This window comes from Oculina patagonica, chromosome 8 (genome assembly GCF_052425735.1).
Source record: "Oculina patagonica isolate OP01 chromosome 8, crgOcupat, whole genome shotgun sequence".
NCBI classification, from domain to species: Eukaryota; Metazoa; Cnidaria; class Anthozoa; order Scleractinia; family Oculinidae; genus Oculina; species Oculina patagonica.
The window spans coordinates 27,967,684-27,991,808 of record NC_135765.1 but is presented as its reverse complement, the minus strand read 5'-3'; the positions used below and the strand labels follow the sequence as shown (position 1 = coordinate 27,991,808).

The 24,125-nt window shown below is 38.9% G+C and overlaps 1 protein-coding gene and 2 pseudogenes across 2 annotated transcripts; all 3 read left to right on the top strand.

Annotated features, from left to right (window-relative positions):
- The first annotated feature begins 1,262 nt into the window (after positions 1-1,262).
- LOC144663706 (uncharacterized) lies at positions 1,263-9,709 on the top strand. Of its 2 annotated transcripts, XM_078524744.1 has the most exons (4): positions 1,266-1,309; positions 1,413-1,486; positions 3,137-3,233; positions 6,968-9,709. In XM_078524744.1, exons 3-4 carry the CDS (start codon positions 3,140-3,142, stop codon positions 8,743-8,745), a joined length of 1,872 nt encoding a protein of 623 aa, XP_078380870.1. In that variant the 5' UTR covers positions 1,266-1,309; positions 1,413-1,486; positions 3,137-3,139; the 3' UTR covers positions 8,746-9,709. The 2 variants fall into 2 exon arrangements, with proteins under 2 accessions (XP_078380871.1, XP_078380870.1); XM_078524745.1 differs by lacking the exon at positions 3,137-3,233 and having other exon boundaries at positions 1,263-1,309.
- A 2,796-nt stretch (positions 9,710-12,505) lies between these two features.
- LOC144664271 (ficolin-2 pseudogene) lies at positions 12,506-12,988 on the top strand (annotated as a pseudogene).
- A 6,177-nt stretch (positions 12,989-19,165) lies between these two features.
- Positions 19,166-20,667, top strand: LOC144663724 (uncharacterized; annotated as a pseudogene).
- The last annotated feature ends 3,458 nt before the right edge of the window (positions 20,668-24,125 follow it).

Below are 24,125 nucleotides of genomic sequence, written 5' to 3'. Positions count from 1 at the left end.
ATGATAAGCCTCGTTTCTCCACTTGAAATTTTTGGAGCAAGATTTAGAATTTTAATACTAAAAAGTTCAGCTGCCGAAAAAAAATAAAAGAATGTTGGTCACTATTTAATAAAGCGGCTTTAACAACTCAAATGAAGGGATGAATGCGTGTACACAGCTGCAAGTTTCAAATGATAATTCATATTATTGATTAAAATTTGCTATTTTGAAAGAAATTGTTTCAGAAATTACTTTGCGGATCTTTTGCCTGCCGTGAGAGAAAACGAACAGGCTTTCTTTTTTTCGCGGCGGAGGGAAGGAGAAAAAAGGAAAGCCTGATACAATTACTTGTGAAGTCGTCTGCCGCCCCCTAATTAGAATATCTGTCAACGTCGTCGAGAATGTCGGCGGCGTGATTAGCGCCTTCAAATTATATTTTTACTCTCACAAACATGTGTTTGAATTACCCTTTTTGAACGAGCTGATCGGATGGTTTTCAAAATTTGTTTTCTGCAAAGGCTGATTTTGTGTAAGGCTCAGGTCAGACATTTCAAGGTCGTAGTTTTCGTCACTGGCACGATAGTCGAGTCTGGCGTCTTTGGTGGTGTGATGTAATACTCTTCGACACCATTGGTGATAGATCACGCTCTTGCCGAATCCCGTCGGAAGCACCGCCAAAACATCTTTTCTTTCACAAACTATTCGTCGAATACACTCCCTTTGTTCGTCTTTAAATGTTTTGTGAACAAAACTCTTGAGAGATTTTCTAAAAGCTAGAAGAACTCGCTTTCTACTTCATTCCGCTCAACACCCGCCATGATATCAATCATCTACGCGCGATATTTTTGGACCGGAAATTAGACTTGAACTCAATTAGCCAATCAGGATAGAGTTCTAATGCTGCCTTTTGTTTTCTGACCAATAGAAAAAAGTCGAGATTCTGGACTTTTTACAGACGACTCGACAAGTAATTGTATCAGGCGTTCATTTTTCCGTTGACCCTTCCGCCGCGAGAAAAATAACGCCTGATCGCAGGTTACAGTCAGACCGAGTTGCTGTATTATTGGAGCTTTCGGTATTTTTGAGAAAGAAAAGCTATTTCACAATTATTAACCTGTGACAAGACTTTTTTCTTGCTATTAGATTGTCGAGACGAAGATAGCAAGGTATTTCTGGACCACCGCACCCTCCCCCACCCCCCTTTCACTCATTGTGCCGCGAACTCGCGTGGATAACGCGCGAGCTGCGTGAGAGAGACTTCCCAACATTCTTTGCAAGTATAGTAAGTTCGTTCCTGCAGTCGAAGCGCCAAAACGCAAAGTGATAAAAGGTTCTTCATTAATTTAATTTGGCGTGTTTCCTTGTTTCGTTGTCAAGTTTTGTTTTTAGGATGTGATTTTCTATTTAACATTATATATTCTGTTGATATTCAGGTCGATTCTGTCGCTGAGTTCTTCGCAAAGAGCTGGAGAGAAGTGATGCGTGAGCAATTGCAGTTTTCAAGCAGGTAAAGTTTTACAAGTTTTCATTAAACAAATCAACATCAAGATTAACTCTTTAAGGAAGTTGAAATGATTTTAAAATATCACTGTTGGTTCCCCGTACAGCATGCTTCTGCTGGCGAACGACGACTTTATTTAAAAAAAATCAGTTTTATACAAGTTGCAGGACGTATTTCGATCGAAATCGATCATCGGAAACCTAATCAATAAATCGAAAATACTCGATTTTACTCGATGATAATCAATCGATTAAGCAAATTTATCGATCAAAATCGATAATCACAGAAGTTTGAGCGTTGGGTATCGATTTTGAAAAACATTTGCAGACTGCAGACTGAGAAAATATATTGTGTTACCACAGGGAGACCACAACAGTTGAAAAATTGAATGAATGAATAAATAAATAAAAGAATATTATTCACATGGTCCCGTTCGTTTTCTGTGTTGTTGTTTTTTTTATGCGTAGTCGATAGACACGACAGCACTGTTGTCGTATGCTAAGCTGTCTTGTAATAATAAGCATGTTTGAGATCTGCTTGCGTACAAGACAGCTTAGCATACGACATTTATTTATTTATTTATTTATTCATTCATTCAATTTTTCAATTGTTGTGGTTTCCCTGTGGTGTTACCGTAGTGTGAAGTAGGATAATGCAGGTATCAATGTTAAGCTGCTGGGGGGGGGGGCCCGAGCATAAGCCGGGCATTTGAACTTAGCTGCCCAACCCCAGGGCATTTGTGGATTTTCAAACAGTCACTTAACTTAATGGTCAAAAGTCCACTACGGACAAACAATTGCTGTCAATTCCCTTGCCTATGCCTGGCCTCCCCCCCCCCCCCCCCCAGTGGCTTAACATTGATACATGTAGGTACGTAACTGACAGTCTGCAATTTCAGAGAAAAGTCTGAGGATACAAGAAATAAACAAACACTCATAAACTCTCTAGGTAGTAATTTATGTCAAGGTTAAAGCGAATCAATTCTTTGTTAAATGCTGTATGTATTCAATTTAATGCTGCAATGTTTATTAAATTTTTAATGATTTGAGTGCGGCGTTTACATAATCAAGGGTGGCATTTATACATGGGTGGTGTTTGTTTAAAATTCAATTAATTTCTTTCAAACAATAGTATGGTAACTGAACATATGAAAGTAAAAGTACAGAAACATGTTTTAGCGCTTGTCTGAAAACTCATTTTCAATACCTTAAAACATTTATTCAATCCTCAAGGAAAATAACTTTTTTAGGCTTGCTCAAACTTGATTATTACTGCATTTGCTTTTTGAGTCTTTTATTTGAATAAACGCTGCATCATGATGAGGCGTTTATTTGAGGGCAGGGTTCATTGATATTTCTACTCTAAAATGCGGCATTTATTCAAGGGCGGCATTTCTGCAAGGGAGGCATTTAATGGAATAAATATGCCACCTGTGATATAATCACCCTAAGGCTAGTTTTTCTAATACTACTTACCGGTACCAACTTAGTGGTCAAAGTTGGTGTCGTTCAGTGTCTCTCGTCAAGAAAGACAAAAAAATATTGTTCAAAAAAACTTCATTGTACTGAAAATGGATTCTTTTAGCAGCTAGGTAATTGATTTCTTTGCCCATGAGTTGTATCACTTACAAACATCTTTTGTTTACCATCATTTTAGCCTATGTACAGCCATCCGGCTCTGCTCAAAAGACATTCCCTATGTAATTTGTTTGATCAGGCGGGACAGCTGTACACGGGATACCATCATTCTATATGTAGGTATAAAGATTGATGGTGTTATCAGTTATAATTCTCATATATTCTTCGTTGCAAAATCAATGTTAGCAAACTGACCTGACTGAGCGTTAGCAAAACAATCAACTTTATTTGCCCAAAATTTAAAGTACAAGTACTTACCACAGTAAGGCGCATTGCACTGTAAAATCCATGACATTATCCCTTTAAAGTCTGGCTACAGACCTGGAGTCATGGCAGTCACAATAACATGAAAGCCTTCTGTATGCATCTTGCCTGCATGCAGCCATCTCCTATCTCCTAGACCTCTCCTGTAATCTTTTGACCTACTTTCCCAGCTGATTAGCTTTGCCCGAATACAGTCAGCCCCCACTATTACGGACACCTTCAGGGCTATGATTTGGTGTCTGCAATATAGAAAGTCTGTGGTAGCGAGAGTTATTTCAGTAATTCTTATTTGCCGTATTTCTTATTTTCTTATTTATTTTAGGACTTCTTAATTCCTGTCCGTAATAATGGGGTGTTTGTAATAGCAAGGTGTCCACAATTCAAGACGTTAGTTGACTGTATTTTGCTTTGCCTTTTGGTGAACCCTCTTGAGTGTATGTTGCTTACAAATCATGTTCTGTTAATAATTTATCGGGTGGGGCCTGGGCTCGATTCATAATCTACACTGAATTTTTGTTTTGTCGGTAAATCGTTCCAGACGCACGCGGCCCAGCCGACTCTTTGGTCATGGTCACACAAATTTTGATGTTTCGGTTAGCGATCGCTTGTATTATGAACACTCTGCCTCTCTGTTCAGTGTAGAGTGTATGTTTGTGTCTTTCATTTGATTCAGCGGGTACTGAATGTTTACAATGCGAAGCCGAGAAGTGTTTTGACATGTCCAAGCTAATTAAAAATGAAACGATTACCCACGGGCCCAGGTGACTCCTTGGTCACGCAAGTTTTGATGTTTATTGGCGATCCCCGGCTCGCCTGTAGTTATAAATAATCATACATCTATATTAAAAATAGGGGGGGGGGGGGGGGGGGGGCTTTAACCGTAATTTCTCTGCGCTCTGTTTTTTGTGAAATATATATTTTTTAAATCAAGCGTATGACTTGGAGCAAGCACTGAACTTGATATTCACGTTGCGATTTGACATGTCCAAACTATTTATAAATGAAAAATGAATTATTTTCCGTGTGTTATGCAAGTGTTTTGAGTGTATTTTGGAATCGAAAGGAAATTGCAAACCCAGCAAAAATTTGTCAGTGCACAGGACAAGGGGAAATTACCTGCTGAATCATGTACATGTAGTCACGTTTCTCTATTTGCGTGCTTTTAATCATGCAACTTCGCAAATGCCCCTGAAAGCTGTGTTTTTCTGACTGAAATCAATTTATGCCATTCAAGTGGTTTGAGTGTATTTTATGTAAGATTCGGAACAAAATAAATATTTGCAAGCCCAAACAGAAATTTGCTTATGCATGTGGATCAAAAAAGAGATGAAATAATCAGGGAAATTTCGGTTCAATACTCCTAACTTCTTGACCAGTGCAAAACTCGGACTTGAGTCGTTGGACAATGCTAATCGGAGAAATACAACGGGATGGCCTCAGTCTACTTTTTATTTTGGCGTGAAATGTACTCCCTTTTATTGACATTCAACTGGTTTGGGTTTATTTTGTTCAACAGTTGGAACAGAAAAAAACATTTGCATGCCTAAGCATGAATTTATCCGGCTAGGCAAGAGATGATGCAATAAAGGAAATTCAGGTCACACACACTCCATGACTCACGCAAACACGACTTGTGTGTTTCTCAAGTCATGGCTTTTATAAAGATTTTTTTACTGTGCTGCGCCGTGCCTTTCTAGCCAATGTTAAAAAAAAAGAATTGAAAAGAAGTGGTCAGATATTAACCGCCCGATTATAAACTGCTTGAAGTTTTGTTGTTACAAATTAAACTACAAATTTATGATTAAACAACTCCACTAGATTTACCTGTAAAGCCCGGGCCAAACAAGGATGGGAGTTAATAAGAGTTCAAACTCTCACTATCGTTTGGCATGAAACTCTCATGCACTCTCATTCACTCTTGTGCACTCTCATGTGCTCTCATTGACTTTGAACGTGTCCAAGTTTTTCATGAGAGTCGATGAGAGTTTTCTCTTGTTTGGACCGAGTTGATGATAGTCATTGAGAGATGACGTAAACTCTCATGAGAGTCAACACTCATCAGCTCTCATCATTGTTTGGCCCGGGCTTAAATCAAAAGCTCATCAAATACATAAACAACATTATGATATTTATTTGATTAAGCGCCTATTTTACCTTGAATAAGTGCCCATCTCGAATAATCATCCACCCTGTAGGTCGGAAAAGTCAAAAAGCACCCAGAAACGTTCAGTGAACAGTTAAACCTCTGCTTTGGTACATCTTCACATTTTGTTATTATTTATCGTTTTCTTGCAAAATTAACTAACTGCTTGCTGAAAATGCAGGGTTGCAAATAACAGTCGGTCATCGGACATTGGCCGACCAAAATTTGCTAATGTCCGACGAAATCCCAAGTGTCGTCAGACATAATGTCTGGACAATTTTTTGACCGTAAATCATTTTATAGCAACAATAATAAAAGTCTGCCTAACCACAATTTTGTTTTGTCCGACCAAGATGGTGTCTTAAAAGGACATAAATTATGTCCTTTCAAGTGAAAAGAAATATTTGCAGCCCTGAAATGGTAAAAATTAAATAAGTGCCCAGCCTCAAATAAGCGCCCACCTCCAATAAGCACACTCTCAAGGTTTAAATATTTGATATGCGATCAGGGTGCTTAATTGAATTAATAATAATAATTATTATTATGGAATATGCTCCTCAAAATGGCATGTAGTATATGACGCTTTTAATTCTTTGTTATGCAGTCTTTGTTATACTCATGACAACTACCTTAGAAAATTATGGTTACAAACAAAAACATTTAGAGGTAGAGTGTATGGGGGTGTATGGGGGAAAGGCCATTGACTGGAGAGGGAGGGAGGGAAATTGATATAAAAAGAAAGCCTAACACTTTTACATGCTATTGTGTTCGTATTTTTCTCTTCTTTTCAACCGAGATAAATCATAATCATTTTTTGATCGTGCAAACAGTGAGCTTGTTAAATGAGGGCTTTATGGTTCAGAAATTCCTATCTAAAAAGAAGGAACTAATTTCTTAATGGAAATTTGATTCCATTCTCTGCTTCCGTGTTCTATCCTTGATTGAAACTTGAATGTTTTTTTTTTTGTTAAACGTTGGGATGCGGCTTAATTTATCATTTACAGTAAGCGCTTTCATAATGGACAGCTTTATAAGACAGACACCTCTAGATAGATACCTGGTCTTGGTCCCCTCCCATCCCTGTCATTTTTCAGTCATTTTACTGCAACTAAACTTCCTATAAGAGGGAAGCATCTCTAAGACGAACAGTTGAAGTCAGTCTCTGTTTAGAGAGAACTTACTGTACATACTGTTTGGTCAACGAATAGGCCATTTCCAAGTTACACTTTGCTTCTGTTTCAAAGCGAGTCTATGAGTGTGAAACCATTCAAATGAAAGTGAGTTTGGTTTGCATGAAAATAGACGTGTAGGTGAAACTCATTTCATATGAATAGTTTTGCATGTAGACTTCTTTTAAAAAAATAGGCAGAGGGTAACTCGGAAATGCCCTTTTGTAAGCCTTTTATGGTAATGCGAACTGTTTTCTCTCTCTCATTGAAAAAGGTTGCAAAGGCTCAAGTCAGTATGCATTAAACATGGAAAACGTCAGTAGTGAGGCAATGACTAATGAAGAGGCCTTCAAATGCCCTGTGTGCAATAAAGGATTTAAGAGGCAGTCAGCTCTAAAGGAACATCTGCAAGTACATAGTGATGAGAAACCTTACAAATGTACTCAGTGTGACAAATGTTTCAACCGGATGGAGAACTTGCAAAAACACTTAATGACCCACAGTGGTGTAAAACCGTACAAATGTACTGAATGCAGCAAATGTTTCAGCCGGTCATCTGTTTTGCAAAAACACCTCGCAGTTCACAGTCCTGTACGTGTGAAATCCCACAAATGTAACAAATGTGACAAATGTTTCAGTCAGTTGGGAAGTTTGCAGACACACTCACTGATTCACAGTGGTGTAAAACCATACAAATGTACTTATTGTGACAAGAGTTTTAACCAGTCATGGATTTTGCATAATCACTTAAGGATTCATGGTGCTGTTGAACCTTACAAGTGTCCTTATTGTGGAAAATGTTTTAACTGGTCGGCAGGTTTTCGAAGTCATCTGAAAAAACATACAGGTGAGAAGTCCAACTTCCAGTGTATTCAGTGTGGCAAAGGTTTTGAACGGTCAGCCAATTTAAAAAGACATTTTAAGACTCATGGTTACAAGGAACCCTACAAATGCACTCATTGCGAGAGACAGTTCAAGTACGCAGCACATTTACAAGTACATTTAAAGATTCACACTGGCAAACCCCACAAATGCACTCAGTGCAACAAATACTTTAAGATGTTATCAAATTTAGAACAGCACCTTGAATTACACAGTAGGACAAAGACTTACAAATGCACTCAATGTGAAAAGGGTTTCAAAGATTCAAACAGATTTAAGGTGCATTTGTTGACGCATAGCGACGAGAAACCCTACAAATGCACTCAATGCGAGAAAAGTTTCAAAGAGTCAAGAACTTTAATAGTGCATTTGAGGACGCATAGCAATGAGAGACCTTTTAAATGTACTCAATGTGAGAAGGGTTTCAAAGATTCAAGAAATTTAAAAGTGCATTTGAGGGCGCATAGTGATGAGAAACCGTACAAATGCACCCAATGTGAGACATGTTTCAAGCACTCAGGAGCTTTGAAATCACATTTGAAGACGCACAGCGATGAGAAACCTTACAAATGTACTCAATGTGAGAAGGGTTTCAGACAATCAAGTTATTTAAAAGTGCATTTGAGGATGCATAGCGATGAGAAACCGTACAAATGCACTCAATGTGAGAAAAGTTTCAAGCACTCAGGAACTTTAACAACACATTTGAGGACTCATAGTGGAGAAAAACCCTACAAATGTATTCAATGTGGAAAATTCTTTAGCACCTCATCCAGTTTGCAGCTACATTGTAAAACTCTGCACAGTGGTGAAAAGCATTACAAATGCACTCAATGTGGAAAATTTTTATCTGACCCATCAAGTTTACAACATCATCTTAGGATCCATAGTGGTGAAAGGCCCTTTCAGTGTACACAATGTGGCAAGCGCTTTAACAGTTCGTCAAATTTGAAGAGCCACTTTAGAAAACACAGTGGAGTGAAGCCCTACAGATGTGCCGAGTGTGATGTATGTTTTGCGCACAGAGATAGTCTTTTACATCATAATAGATCATTTCATGGTGATATGCCCTACAAATGCAACCAATGTGGTAAAGGCTTTACCACTGATCGTGGCCTAAAAAGACATACATGTGACAGAGTCAATCTGGATGTGGTAGTACTCGTGTAGATAATTATTTTGTTTGAAACAATACAGTAAAGAAAACAAATACAAGGGGAAAACTACTAACGTGACAGTGACCTCTCCGACTCATCCAGTGAAGTTGGTGTAGTTGTGGGGGTACAACATGTAGTTCTGTAAATAAGTGTTATTTTTGATTGATACAAGTCATTTATTGTACATTAAAATGTTCTAGTACAATTGAATCCCGATTATTCGAACCCTCAATAACTCGACCCTCCTGCTAACTTTAACCGTTTTCAATTCCCCTCCAGGTCATTTTCTTACAAATTTTGCCCTCGATAACTCGAACTCCCGATAACTCGAACCAAATTCAATTTCCCTTGAAGGTTTGAGTTATCAGGATTCAACTGTACAATGTTATATTATCTGATTACTCAGTTGATGAATCAGTCTTCACATCCACATATTAAGTAGTAGGCAGAATAACTGGAGAAATAAGCAGAAGAGGCCATGAGCTTGTTTGGACGCCATCTTGTTTGTAACTGCATAGGCACTAACTGCTGAACATTTCCAGTACCATTTTCCCACATTCAGGCGTTGCTAGGCCCCTGTAGTCCAGCTGCACAGCATGCAAGGTTTGTTCTTAGGTGACTCATGCAGTTCACAAGAAACAGTTTTTACAGTTTTTTAGTAACGATTTCAACGAGAAGAGTCGTCGTATTTGTTTCTATTTGTTTCTAGGTGGCAAAATGCCCGATGCTGGCTCATTTTCTCTGGGTTACACATTGCTTTTCTTTTCCAAAACACGCAACTCTGCTCAATCCACAGTTCACGTTTATTTTACTGCCATCATTCGTCACTTCAAAGGATTCAAAATTTCATGTCTGACAGCTGTAGAATTTGGTAGATGTTTTTAATTGCCACAAAACAGTTACATGGCACTCTATTCACAAAACTTACAATACAAGAGAGAACAAAACTTACAGTAAACTAAAACAACGGTAGCAAAGAGGACGTTATTAAGGAAAAAAAGTAAATATAGTGCAATAAATTGTTACAGGTATTTTGAGATAGATAACAATTAGAAGAGCGAGAAATTAAAAATAAAAGAGTGTGAATAGAAGAAAATAATAATAATAAGTGTATTAAAGTGTAACTTTGGTAGAATTTGATCTATGTTGTTTGAACCTGTTTGTCAAGGGCCATTGCCTGTCGCCATACTGTTGATTAATGGCAGCAAAAAAAGCAACCATAAGTTGTTTTTTGAACTTCAGAGTTCGCGTGAAAGGTGAAAGGTGCTACAGTATATAACAATCTTAGGATCTAAGGCTGAATTTTGACGGTCATGAGAACAGCTAGGAGTGTTATTTGGGGAATTTTTTAAATTTGATAAACGCAATCAGTCAAAACCTTACTCAATTGTGACCATATTTTGTTTATTTATATATATCTTAGTTGAAACTCGGAAGCGTTCCTATTGGAAATCTACTAATCTAAATGGTTCTTCCATTGCTCTCTATTTGCCATTATACAATAACCTGAATTCTACGCGCATTTTGATTGGTTCTTGCTTATGATCTATTAGAGTACAGACGCATAGCGTTGCTCTTTAAAGGGACAATTCTTTATTTTTGGCTCAAAAGTACATAAAACTTTGAGTTTTTGACTACAATCCTTTAGAGTTTTTACTAAAACAATTAGACTACTTGCCCTCGTTTTCTATGAGCGATAGCCAGCTCGGCTGCACCTTGTAGACAAAGTACAAGGCCAGCACAGGACAGCACATATTGTCCTTTATTATTCAACACATGCGCGCGCTGCCCATATATGGCCAAAACGTTAACATTATCTGTCATCCGTACTTAACATATATCCTGCGATATACGTAGGTTGCGAAGATTTGTCCGAAATCTTGTAAAGCGCCGCATAAATACAGTTTTTCTATCTGTAAAATGTGTTTCGTTGACAATTTGTTGAATAATAAAACAATTATCCTGCTCAATCTTGCGGAATATCGTCTGATTTTAGCCAACTCGGCCTACGGCCTCGTCGGCTAACTATCAGGCGATATTCCGCGCGATTTTGCAGGATAATTGTTAAATATATTTCCTCATTAAGCCAATAATTATTGCATTGTTATTCCCTTGTTCTACCCCGCGAATAAAAGAGGTTTAAAAAGTCTAGAGACCTTTTGTTTTTATTGACATCCCCATGGGGGGGGGAATCCAGGTCTGTATCATCCTTCTGGATCGCTAACTACCCCCCCCCCCCCCATCCCCCAACCCGTATCTAACTACCCAGTTTTGAGTGGGTGCAGGTGAATTGTTAGGTTATATTTTAAGAGATGCTTATTGTGGGAGGCACGGTTGCCTAATGGTTAGCACGCTGGACTCCGGATCGAGCGGTCCGGGTTGGAGTAAACATGTTGACGCTTTCTCCCATAGTGCCTCAACTTCGTACAACGCCACGGAAGGAAGAACTTGTTTCTAATGACTTTTTGTTGGTGTGCCTTTAGTTTACGTGTAAAATATAGATTGTCGGTGGACTTCGTTACTAAAAATGTTCGAACGCAATAGTTGTTCCCAAACTTTATTTATATACGGTATGTAAAAAACCCAGCCAATTGTGTACACCAGTTTTGTTATTCATTTTGTGCGTGTAGCTTGATGATTGACAGACGTATGTCATTATCAAAGGGTTGTCGTTTTTTACGCAAACTGCCGCACGGATAATTTTCAGATGTAAAACGCCTGCTGAGACAGGAATAACCTGTCTGGTCAGTTCAAAAGAACTCGCCTGTGTATAAAGTAGAGCCTGTTAAATCAACAGCAGAATAAAATTTTCAACATATTGTTATCTAGATATCGATGAATGTATTACCGGCAACCTCACTGACCACAACTGTGACATGAACGCTAACTGCACTAACACTGTTAGCGGACATACCTGTACGTGCAAGGAAGGCTTAAGTTTACTGGGACTGGACGCTCGATCTTGTTCTGGCAAATTGACTTACTATAGCGTATTAAAGTAACTGATAACGGGAGTTCCCTGAACAGTTTGTCTTGTGTATCCCTTGTTATGTAGAATGCCGCAATAGTAGCCATAAATGCGATGTAAATGCACCCTGCACTGACTCTGTTTGTGTACATTATTGTATATCAACACAAGCTTCCATGTCTAACAAACCCAGGCTTTAAGAAATGCCTTGCTGGAGATAGTTGCTTGTGTTCAGGTACATCATACGGTGGCCATAGAATAATATTCTCAGCATTTCACTTTTTAAACTTGATTTAACTATCAGCTTTAAACTGCGCTGAAATCTACAAATCTGGTGAAACATTAAACGGTATTTATATCGTCAAACCTGACAACTTGTCCGCCCTTGATGTGTTTTGTGACCAAAGAACAGCCGGTGGGGGTTGGACAATGTTCCAGAAGAGGCTGGACGGCTTGGTAGATTTCTACCTTCAGTCAGGGTCGTAACCAGGTATATTTTTTCATCGCTGATCCCAAATTTTAGCTCTAAATTTTGATTCCTGATCCTAAAAATGTGCCAACATTTGATCCCTGATTCCATTCTGATCCCATCTGATTAGCCGATCCGGATCCCATGACATGCCATGACTTCTGACCCGGGATCCCGGGTCCATGACTCCGATCCCGAGGCTGTGATTCCTGATCCCATATACCTGGTTACGGACCTGTTCAGTGGAACAACTACACGCGTGGCTTCGGGGATCTGAGAGGCGAGTTCTGGCTGGGACTCAGCAAGATTTACCAGCTGACCTCGAATGGCAGCAGCATGCTTCGCGTGGACATTGCAGACTTTGACGGGAATAGTGCTTATCCTGAATACGGCATATTTGGTGTTACGAGTGAGAGTGACAATTACAAACTGATCATTGGCTCTTACTCAGCAGGTAGTTGATTTCTTCATTTATTATTTTTATAGCTTACAGTGTGTAGAACTATGTATTACCCTTGGCTCCTTCACACTCACAAAAATAAACCTTAATTTGTTAATGTAACGTTTTCCATTATACCCTCAGGAAATGCTGGTGACTCTCTGGGTGATCATTGCAATCGCAGATTCTCAACTCAAGACAAAAATGGCGTGTCCTGCGCCCGTAGCTTTCACGGAGCCTGGTGGTACCACCGCTGTCACAACTCCAACCTGAATGGTATTTACCATCAATACGGATCTCATACTGGCATAACACACGGTGATGGTGTGATCTGGTTTACATGGAAAGGGTATTTTTCTCCCTTAAAAAAGTGGAGATGAAAACAAGACCAGTCGATTTCTGAATTATTAGTCTAACAGCGATAGTTAGGGGGAAAGGGGTGGGAGGCGGGGGATGGGGGACGGGAAGCGGGGAAACGGTTAACTTAAAGTTCATGTTTCCAGGGAAACACGTGCCCAAATAAGAATACTCTGGCACACAAGAAAAAACAATCGTTGCTTTCTAAACAATTTGTCCTGTAGTCTTACCATTTGCCCAAGCGATTGCCTTATAATTACTATCGTGCAAGTACAGGTAGATATGACAAGATCTCTAGATATTTGACAGCATGATGTTTAAGTTAAGACTCATTTCCTATTTCGTTGTCCAAGATATTCATCAGTCGGCGAAGACGTTTCCAGTAAAATAGATAATAGTATCCCGGATGACAAGCAGTTACCAATTCCAGCATTAATTATATAATCAATAATTTTGTAAAATTAATGAACTCCACTGATTATTATATTAGCGGAGCTTCCCAGCGGAGCCCCATAACAATAGAACTAGCACAGAAACAGGGAAACCATACATTTGAGTTTTCGTGGTCATCATGGCTAGCGGCATGGATCATAGGCGCGTGCGCGCTCGGTACGTACGTCCGACGTCGTTCAACATGGCGGCCATACTCCAGAAATACGTTAACGTGAAGGTTAACGCCAGCTTACAACTTTGGTTTCGGGCATCAATGTTATGGTCAATTGGCAGCTGTCAAAACAAGGTATCTGGTGATCAGTATCACATGACCGCATCGCGGGCCCAGGTGTAGAACTCATCGAGGTCACGTGTTTTTTGAAGTTAACCGCTGACCAGGTAATGGTTTCCATTGGACCGCGGGCTTCTGTCTATGGTCAGTAAATTTATATTTGAATTAAGGGTAAAGTAAATAACCGGGGAGTTCGGCTTTTAGGCTTTTAGGCTAAATCTATTTAATAACATGCGGTTAGTGCAATACATATCGTCCTATTTTGATGAGCAAGACAAATCAGGTATTGTCAAACGCTTGATTATTGTTTATTTGTTTTAATTTCTTCTTTTTCATTTGCGTGTATAGCATTATTTTTTTGTAATTGTCTTATGCATTATATTACCTTAGGCTTTCGCAATGCTGTAAAGTCATGGGAACAAAGCTTGTTGTTATAAACCGTGCAAATAAAGATTGTTATAGCCAAAAATGTGAAACAGGCTCTTATTTTTAAAGTTCAGTTCGGCACATTACGAGGAGCGCAAGCGTCTGGATGGGTCCGGGGCATTCTCCCCCGGTTTTTTTTCTCAACCTGAAGGTGAAAAATATATATATATATTGCCCAGCGGGATGTGAAGCTGCTTTCTACATTTCTGCTGAAGAAAAACGAACAAAGAAAAATTGAAGAAATCCAACCAGAAGAGCTCAGCCGTTACCTTAGTGAATTCATTCTTAGGGTGAAAAGAAAGATGGCCAAGACTATGAACCATCGAGCCTTCGAGAGTTGTTCTCAAGTTTTAACAGGTATTTAAGAGAACGCAAATACTCAGCGAGTATTATCGAAGACACTGTGTTTGATCAAGCAAGAAAATGTCTGGAAGCTCGCAGCAAACAACTGAAAAAGAAGGCAAAGGGAACAAACCCAACGCAGCCGAAGCTTTGACTGATGTGGAGGAAAACATTCTTTTCGAAAAGAATTTACTGGGAATCTCAAATGCCGAAGCTTTGCTAAACACAGTCTGGCTTTTCAATTCGGTGCATTTTGGTTACAATTTACCGAAGTCTTATATGGGAGCTTCTATTCACAAACGCCAATTTTTTATCGGGTAGCAAAGAGAGCCGGAAAGACAAAATACTTATTTTTAAATATTTATAACCCTTTCCCGATGTTTCATTAGATATAAATGCAAATGAGAAGTAATAATTTTGTCAACCACCTGTTTGGTTAAGACAAGATAAAAAATTTGAATATTTATTATTCCATTATCTCTTTCCAAAATGTTCCAAAAGGTGTCATCTGTCATTCTAAAACCCATCTTCAAATGTCAGTCATCAAAATTAAATACCATGGATGAGTTTTTTCGTTCTACCAGCTGCAAAACATGCCTTTGACATTTATCATGCGATTCGTGAGGTTTTCCTCTTTAGCTCGTCCCAATTATTACATTTCTGTTTATTTCCTAACAGTAGCGTCAACGCGTCTGTGAACGGCCCGGTGGATATCTCAAAACTTCAATTCACGCTCTCAAGTTCTACACATTTAAGGCCGGCGACACACTTGGCGATTAATTTCGCTTCGAATATTTTTTATGCGAATTTCGTCGCATTCTGCTGCCGGCACACTAGGCGATTGTCGCAAATCGCCTGCGAATTTGAATCGCCGATTTTCGACATGTCAGATAACTGCAATCTTGGTAGCAATTCAAGTCGCAGGGATGAAAATCGCAATCGCAGTAGCGGGCACACTTTGGCGTATAGTATCACCAAGTGTGTAAGGACGAAAAGGTGCCACAAGAAGGTAAGAAAAGTCTTTGAGGCTGGATAATTAATAACTGACTGTTGGCCGACTGATACAGTAAAAACCCGCGATTAAGAACCTAACATTTAAGAAGCTGTTAGGCTAAAACTTGCAAATTAGACCCCCTTTTATAAGAACCTATATATCCTGAAATTTGGAAACAGGTTCTTATTTTCTAAAATTGATTAGTAGAAACTCAGCTGTGTTCTATGAGAATCCGCGAATCTGATTGGTTCTCCCACTGTTTTCTATTCGCCGATGAAACAGTCGCGCGCGCGAGTAGCTTTAGGGGTATTTTCTTGATTTTTGTCTTCAGTGCACATATTGTGTTTTGGACTGCAATCCTTTGGTTCTCTGTCTGCCCTCGTTTCTTGGCGTGTCCTCGCTTCGCCTCGTTGACTATTTGCTCATGTTCGGGCTCGTAGTCTAATTGTTAATTAAAAATGTTTTCTTTTTGGAAAATAAGATTGGACAAGGCTTTACTGTACATGTATATATATATATATATGTTCTCAATGATTAGTGCTTCATTTTTACTTCTCAAACTCATTAATAATTCATCAAGTTAAAACAAAGAAAATTATAACCGTGACGATGGTTTGGAAACTAGGCATAAATAGATTGTGCTCGGCCTTTTGGACTTTTCGGCTTTTGTGTCCCCTGGCTCTTTCCTTCCTGCACTTTTGGCAACAATTGATTTTCAGGTCGCGGGATCTGGTTTTACTGATTTTTTTTTTACTTTTTTCTTTTTTTTTTTTTTTTATTATTATTTTTTATCTGTGGCGCGCACAGAGGCTTTTGCCTCTTTTAAGAGTGATAGAAAAGTCTAATGGCAAAGAGTAATCTACTGGGCAGCACTTATTTGGTGGCAACTTCTTGTGCAACTTTAGAGCAACTTTTGGGTATATTTTGAAGCAACTTTTCCTGAATTTACTAGCACAATCTATTCGTGCCTATTGGAAACCCGATCTTAATTAGCATAGATTTTTACGATTTTATTTCTCCGTTTACTCCGTAGTTTTTGTTTCGATTGAGAAGATATATCAAACGCTCGAGACAGTGTTTCATCGGCTATCCAAACACCTCGAATTTCGTCAAAAATACTCCGCTGCGCGTCGTATTTTCAACTCTCTTCTCGGTGTTTGGATATCCCGATGAAACACTGCCTCTCGTGTTTGATATATTACATAAACACTTATGCGGTATGCAAATTTTATACGAAGAATAGGCCGACTACCACATTCTATTAGGAACGGACCATTATTTTTTTGGAGGGGGGGGGGGGATGAAAAATATTGAAAAAAATTGTTTGCAGGGCCTGGAAAGACAAAATAAATTGTTTGCAAAAGCGATATGTATAACAAAAAATAGTAAGAATTTCGAAAAAAAATGTTTGCAGAGGTGCATAAACTAAAAAAAAAAGTTTGCGGAGGAAAATTTTTCATCCCCCCCCCCCCCTCCAAGAAAATAATGGTCTGTTCCTTAGCAACAATGTAAACTTTTCTTCAGAAAATAAGAACCTATTAAAAACCTAAATAACCTAAATTTGTGTTAACTACCATTTATGTAAGAACCTGTTTACGCTAACCTGAAAAAATTAGGTCCTTACTCGCGGGTTTTTACTGTAACTGTACGTGCAAGGAGAGATTCACTGGGACTGGAGGCTCGTGTTCTGGTAATTAAATTGGTTTTAGTATAGCGTGTCAAAGTAACTGATGACTGGAGTTCCCTGAACAGTTTTTCTTGTGTATTCCTTGCTATGTAGAATGCCGCAATAGAAGCCATAAATGCGACACGAATGCAAACTGTTTATACCATCACGAGCGTCCATCTACATTAAATCCTTCCTTTAAGAAAGGAGTTACTGGAGATAGTTGCTTGTATTCAGGTACATCACATAGTGGAATAATATTCTCAGCATTTCACTTTTGTAACTTTACTTATACATCCTTACTCCTTCTAAATTAAACACTACTTATTCGAAGTACCAGTGTGTGTTGCTTTGGCTGAGCTCTGTTTGCTGGGACAAAACAAAACTTCTCATTTTTGGATCTTTTTGGCCACAGGTGTGGCCGTTTATTTACATAACAGTGACTGAAAGATCACATTACAAAAACATACAAAGCATCAACCCAGCAAAGGTGAGGGGAAAACCGCCATACCATTGAAAAGTGTAACCGAAAACAGGGTGTGGAGGGGTATAAGCCCACCCAAAACCCCTTACGAAGTTGTGTAAGCCCAGGGCTTATAACCGGAATTTTACGGTAGGTTACGAAACTTTAGCTTCGTGGACGTAACTCCGTTGTAGAAACCATCCATATCATTTAACGTAGGTGCTTTTGGGACTTGGGTACGAACATATTCTATGAGGCACCATCGCTTTAGTTATAAATCCTTTGTAGTTTAAAAATAGAATTTGTTCACTTAAATTTACATTTAATTTAAATTTACATCACTTCTCAATTCGAACCTTCGAAAAAGTCATCAAAATGAGAAACGTTTGAATTAAAAATAGACAAAACTTCCAATAAACTAGCAAACCCAAAATTACTATGAATAGCGCTTCCAAAAAGTGGGTTTCAATCTTTATCTTAGTATGTCAGTCATCGATAACGTAGATAAATAAACAAATTTCTAGGTAACACAGCTGAAATCGAAAATATGTCAGTGTAGCAACGATGCTCAGAGAATGCGAACGAACCCAAGTTTTACCGAAAATATCAGTGGCATAGGTTATAAAATAAGACTACATACAAAATAACCGTTGCATATTAGGATTTCTAGAAAAAAAAAATTATGTAAATTAGTAACACTTCGCCGAAAGGGACAGTTTCCCAGAAACATAACATCCGTGCATACCACATTAAATAAGCGAGAAGATATCGCTTGATTCAAGAGAGCTAGTCAGTAACGCTTTTCGCAGCTGTTTCAACTAGACTTCCCAAAGATTTCCTAAGGTTATATCTTACATGTTATCTTAAACAACCCGATAATTACATGTAATCATTTCAACACCATTACTTGCTTGCATTTTTATTGTTTAACATCGATGTAAGAACTTAAAACTTTTGTTTCGAGGTTCTTTGTTGTCTTGGTAATTCTTTGTTTCACGTCACTGGTGAGTTTCACAGCAATTTCCATCGAGTATATGCTAATTTTTGAAACGTTTATTCAATATAAAGAAAATGCAAATTCGTGTTTAAGGGGTGCCATATACTTTTTACGTGAAGCGTGATTGACGCTATTTTTTGCCGTGAAACGTGAGTTGGGCTTTTATTTTTTCGTGATTCGGGTTTTTGCAATTTTAAGATCTTTTTACGTGCGCGTGAACGCAATTTTTACCTTAATCGTGACCCGTGAACGAAGAGTTGAACAGACCTTTGTCTGCCGTATTTTAGATTTTTTAGGTAGTTCTAGTAAACGTACGTCTTTGTTTCAGGTCTGTGGTTCGGTTTTAAACAGATGAAACTTTTGTCAGCTATTTTGCCGCGTGCGTGATCTTGACGGACACAATATCCGGTCTTACACCTTCAGAGCGTAACAGTTTAAACAGGGATCGCCATGATTTTTTTCGTGAACGTGAAAACATTTTAAGAATTATTCGTGACGCGTGAAAAACCAAATATTTTTACGTGATTCCATTTTGCTTTTATTGGGGACCCTGTGTTTAGTATTGCGCCCTTGAAAATCACGGAGAAGATGCGGGTATACGTTTTGTATAGCGTTTGCTTCTTGGTTGTCATGTTTATCATATTATCTTATCACTATACAAGCACTCCTGGGAAATATGGTTTGAATATAAAAGGCAGAGTACAAGTTGTGCTAGAAAAAAGCCAAATAAAATTTGGGAGTCGGTTAGTCGATTTAAGACTTGACCACGATTTGATGTCAAGAGCAATTCAAGCTGGTAATCCTACTCGCTTAAAGAACGTTCTCAAAAAAGCTTTAAGGGGTGAAGACATCAACCTATTGGTCATTGGAGGTTCTCACAGCGCGGGAGGAAAACTTGGACTTGACGAGAACAGTTTGGACGGATTGTACTTCAAAATGTTTACGAAATGGTGGAACAGTACCTTTGGAAAAGCAACAAAATCCTTTATGAGAGAAATTCAACTAACTATCGGGGGCACTGGCAGCCCTTTCTTTGCTTTTTGCTTTAAAACTTTTATTAGCAAAGGCGAGACCATCGATCTTGTTCTGATAGAAGTTTCAGGTAATGATTGCCAATTTATGACGGCCGAACCATTGGAGCAGTTAAAAATCTCTCGACAAGTCCTTACGTACCCTTCCGCACCCGCGGTTCTTTACATCAATTTGGTGAACGGCCTCGGCCTTGGCCAGAATAACAAAACAATTAATCCATCGTGTATAAACATGGAGACTTTTGGACAAACAGAGCTTGCACGCCATTACGAGATAACATCATTCAGTTTGAGGGAAATACTTTGTCGGAAAGAAAAAGGCCATTGGAAAGTAAAGTTCACAAACATGACTGGCTCCAATGGTAGCCACATCAGCGGCAAGGCGCATGCTCTAGTTGCCTCATTGATGATTCAACATGTGAGAAGCGTTTTCAAAGAAATTTCTGATAACGTCACCAAAGTTTCCTTATATGGTGATGATCAAGTCGGAGCAAATGAAAGCTCAGATTTGCCGAAACTTTTTTTTATCAAACGGGAAACCGAGGTCTTGGAAGAACCATTGTGCTGGACTGGGAAAACACCAAACGCTTTCAAAAACAAACCCAGTCCAAATCTTCAACTTGAAGTTATCAATGGTAGTAATTTTTCACCCTGTTTTAAACTGTGCGCTCAAGAAATGAAAGTAAAAATCCTGTCCAAAGAGCGCCGTACTGATTCCCAAGGGGGGTGGTGTGCGTGGAAACGTTTGAGCACCTTGCAGCTGAGGATCTATGTACCTGAACACAATGTTCTTCCCTCACGTTCCGTGACAGTAGTCACCCTAAACGACAGAGGCCAGGCTGCAATATGCTATGGTTGGACAACGAGAAAAACAAAGCTATCAACACAGATACAAACTGGGCATTTGATAGATATGATACGATCGCAACAAGAGTGGACCCAGGCTACCACACGATCACGGTCAAAACAAAACGCGACGGAATGTTTATGGTAGCTGGAGTGTTTGTTGGTGCTCCTGACACGCGAGTTAACAAAGTCATGACTGTAGTGAGATGCTAAAAAGCTTTAAAGACGCGCCCAGAAAGCAAAGTGGCCTAATGGTTAGTGCGCTAGACTATGGCAGGATCGAGCTAGTGGCCCTGGTTGCGCCCTGGCCGTGTCCCTAATACATGAAACTTATCTTCATTTATTTCTAAACTAATTATATTTTGATTATGATTAAAAAACGGTTTGTATCTGATCTTAAAATTGGTTTTAAAAAGCTGTTATATAAAAACTTATTATGCAAAAAGAACTGAACCAATTTAACTCTGAAGAAGGTAAAAGAGAGTTACCGATAACTCAGTTTTTAAACGTTTTTAACAGCTTTTTTAAAACCAATTTTAAGATCAGATACAAACCGTTTTTAGGCGGTGACGCCTATATGCTGTGGCCCGTGGACGGGCAATGTTACGATTACTACAACCGAGTAGCACTGGGAACTAGGCACTTTGTTGTTTACTCAGTTTCGGTACGCCATCTTTGATTGTCATGAGTACTGAATCAACTTTAAGAGCATCCATCGACAAAACGCGTTTGATTTCTAACGTACAGTTAAACAGAGTTTTTGGTTCAGGGGAGAATGATGTACTGGATAATTGTGAGCTCGCTTAAAGAACTTTTCTACCGTTGTACGTGTATTCGAAGTCGGCATACGTGATGGCACAGGGGCTGATGGCAGACTAACTTGACTGATGTTGAATTTGACGAGCGAAGGCCGGTTAGTGTCATAACTTTTGAAACCTTTCCAAAAGGGAGACCGATGGCAGCAGTATCTTGATTAGATTGCAAAGGTGAGCTATCTGAAATCTTTGTTTGCTTTGACGTGCATTGTTGTCGATAATATTTAAGTTTAAGTTAATTTTCTTTTCTTTTCCCTTCGCGACTCGCCATCTTCATTTTACTGCTTTTGATAATATTTAGTCGGGTATTTATCTCAAGCCGTTAATAACAAAACAGTGACGGTATCCGTATTCCTATTTGTACGAGAAGCCAGAATTAAGAAAGAACTTCTTCCCTATTGCTGATTTAGCTGATCTAAAATGTTTTGTTTGATAAGTTGCATAAATGCATGGAAGTGATTCTAGTAAGCGGTGTTGACTTCATTACATTTCAGACCATTTCAATACGGAAATGTCACACAATCTTCAGTATCGACTAGGTGTGGAAATCAATCCTGGGCCTTTCTGTTGCTAAATGACGAAGTTCATAATGATTTAATGTATTTATCTTATCATACTGTAGGTTTGTAATGTATTGGAGGTTCTTTTTGTAGTCAAGGCAAATAAAAATTAAAATGAATAAGAAAAATGCAATTTCTGGGATCATTGTAAAACGTCATCGCCTGTGCATGCATGTATGCGTGCCGGTTATTTAATCATGTCAAACATTGATCGCCCTAATAACATCTAATTAAATTTTATTTAGATAAATCGTAAAATTCCGGTTATAAGCCCTGGGCTTATACAACTTCGTAAGGGGTTTTGTGTGGGCTTATAAGCGGTGGAGCTTATATCCGGGAGGGCTTATAAGCGGAATAAAAAAAAACGTTTCGAAACGAGCCACGGGTGTGTTGATCGAGATAAGTTTTTAAGTCAAAAACGCATAATAAAGCAACACTTAGCCCTGTTCATTACTGTCATCCGGCAGAAGGGGGCTTATATCCGAGGGGGGCTTATAATCGGATGTATTTTTTTGTTTCCAGGTAGATGGGCCTATACTTATAAGCGGAATTTTACGTTATATTGTTATGGGATGACTAGTTATAATATAACCTGACTAATTCATAAGATGTACACACACAAGAAAAAAAGGACACATCCGCCAGAAGAATCAATCCGCACGAAGGGACTTAAAACAAAGGCGGCTTTCGTCTAAGTAAATAGCAATAGCGCAGTACAATTTCAAAGCCTTGAAGTGAAAAAAATAGACTTTGTATCTTCCAATACCTGACGTAAGTTCAATAGTGGCCATTTAAGGTAAATCTGTATTTTGATATTCTGATCATAATTCGATAATAATTTAAATGATAAAAATCGGGGCTCACCGAACTCGTTTCTGAGTACGCATGTTCCAGGCGTTTGGCTTGGGGGAACTGCGCGAAGGATAGTGAGTGACATGAAAACGGCAAACGACAATATAGTTATGGGACTCCCCACACCCCAGCCCCCCCCCCCCCCCACTTTTTCACTCGCCGTTTTCTGTTACCGCCGTTCCCCACTAAGCGAACACCTGGAACAGGCGAAGTAAATAGCACTTAAAAGAAATTTATGGGTGATTTTAACCGGATATTCTGTTGCTATGGTAATCGCCAAAACCTGTTGAGCAAATGACTGGGCGTTTGTTTGATATCATAACTGTAGCAGCAACAAAATACTGAAAACCTTGACCATTAGGTCACAACTTAAAAGTCATTAAGTGGTCGTGTCAGACTAACGATCAAGCAGCAGTGCCTTGACACTTTATTAAAGACATGGCACCCACTTGAACTGCAACCAGCTGCATCAAACCCGTCATAAGGCACGAGGCCTAAGTTACTGTAGAGCTCCAACACTGTTCATTACAAGATGGCACCAGGGGGTATGAACAACGATCATTTCATTTTATTTTATTTTATTCTTATATCATAATCTATCTTTTATTTCTTATACTTGAAAAAAAAATATTGGTAAGGCATGTGTTTTACTTTGGCTGAGCTCTGTTGCTAGGGGGCGCCCCGACAAAAGAAGAAGTTTATAAAGAATCTCTAATAAAGAGATTTCGGTTCCTTGACATTCCCATTATGGGTTGTTTTGTTCACAAGTGTGGCCGTTTTATTTTAAAACAATCACTAAAAGATTACATTAGGAAACCAAACAAGGAAATATCCCAAAAGATAAGGTGTGCAGGTAGGGGAAAATTTACTCCGCCAATTTGAGCATATAGCCCAGTAAAGTTATGCCAGGAGGTAAAAATGCTTGCAACAGAATTTTTCTTTTTACATTGTTTGCTTTTGAGGCATGTTTGTTAACATACTAAAAGTCAACAAAAATCAACTCATGGGAAATACGTAAAAAATCCACGTGTTGACGACTGCCATGTTTTTATGCTAATGAGCCATTGTAAACTGTTCCATCAAGGCATTTACCACTTTTAGTTACACTCGACATGTCAAAACAAAGGACTGTACGCGGTTCACAGCGGTCAAGGCAGAAATCCAACACCACTCCCGCTTTTCGCTGCGTAACTTTGTAAGAGTTTGGCTAAAATGTGTCAGCAAGACTTTCATCGAAAAAAAGTTATTAAAGTACATGTAGTACTGGGAAACCAAATTATGATGCATATTCGACGCCAACAAGTTATTATTACTGTTATTGTGTTAGTTATTATCAGGGAGGGGGGGGGGGAAGAAAGTCGGCACTTTTCTTTGAATACATAGCAGGGCCTGGGAACGGTGCGAGACTATGTCAATCAAGCCGTTGCTAAGAAAGACGTCAAAC

What these genes read in the sequence shown, in the direction of transcription:
- LOC144663706 (XM_078524744.1), top strand. Translation starts at nt 3,140, where the DNA reads ATGTACAGCCATCCGGCTCTGCTCAAAAGACATTCCCTATGTAATTTG. An exon ending in GGGATACCATCATTCTATAT is followed by an intron (nt 3,234 to 6,967) that starts GTAGGTATAAAG and finishes TCATTGAAAAAG; the next exon opens with GTTGCAAAGGCTCAAGTCAG.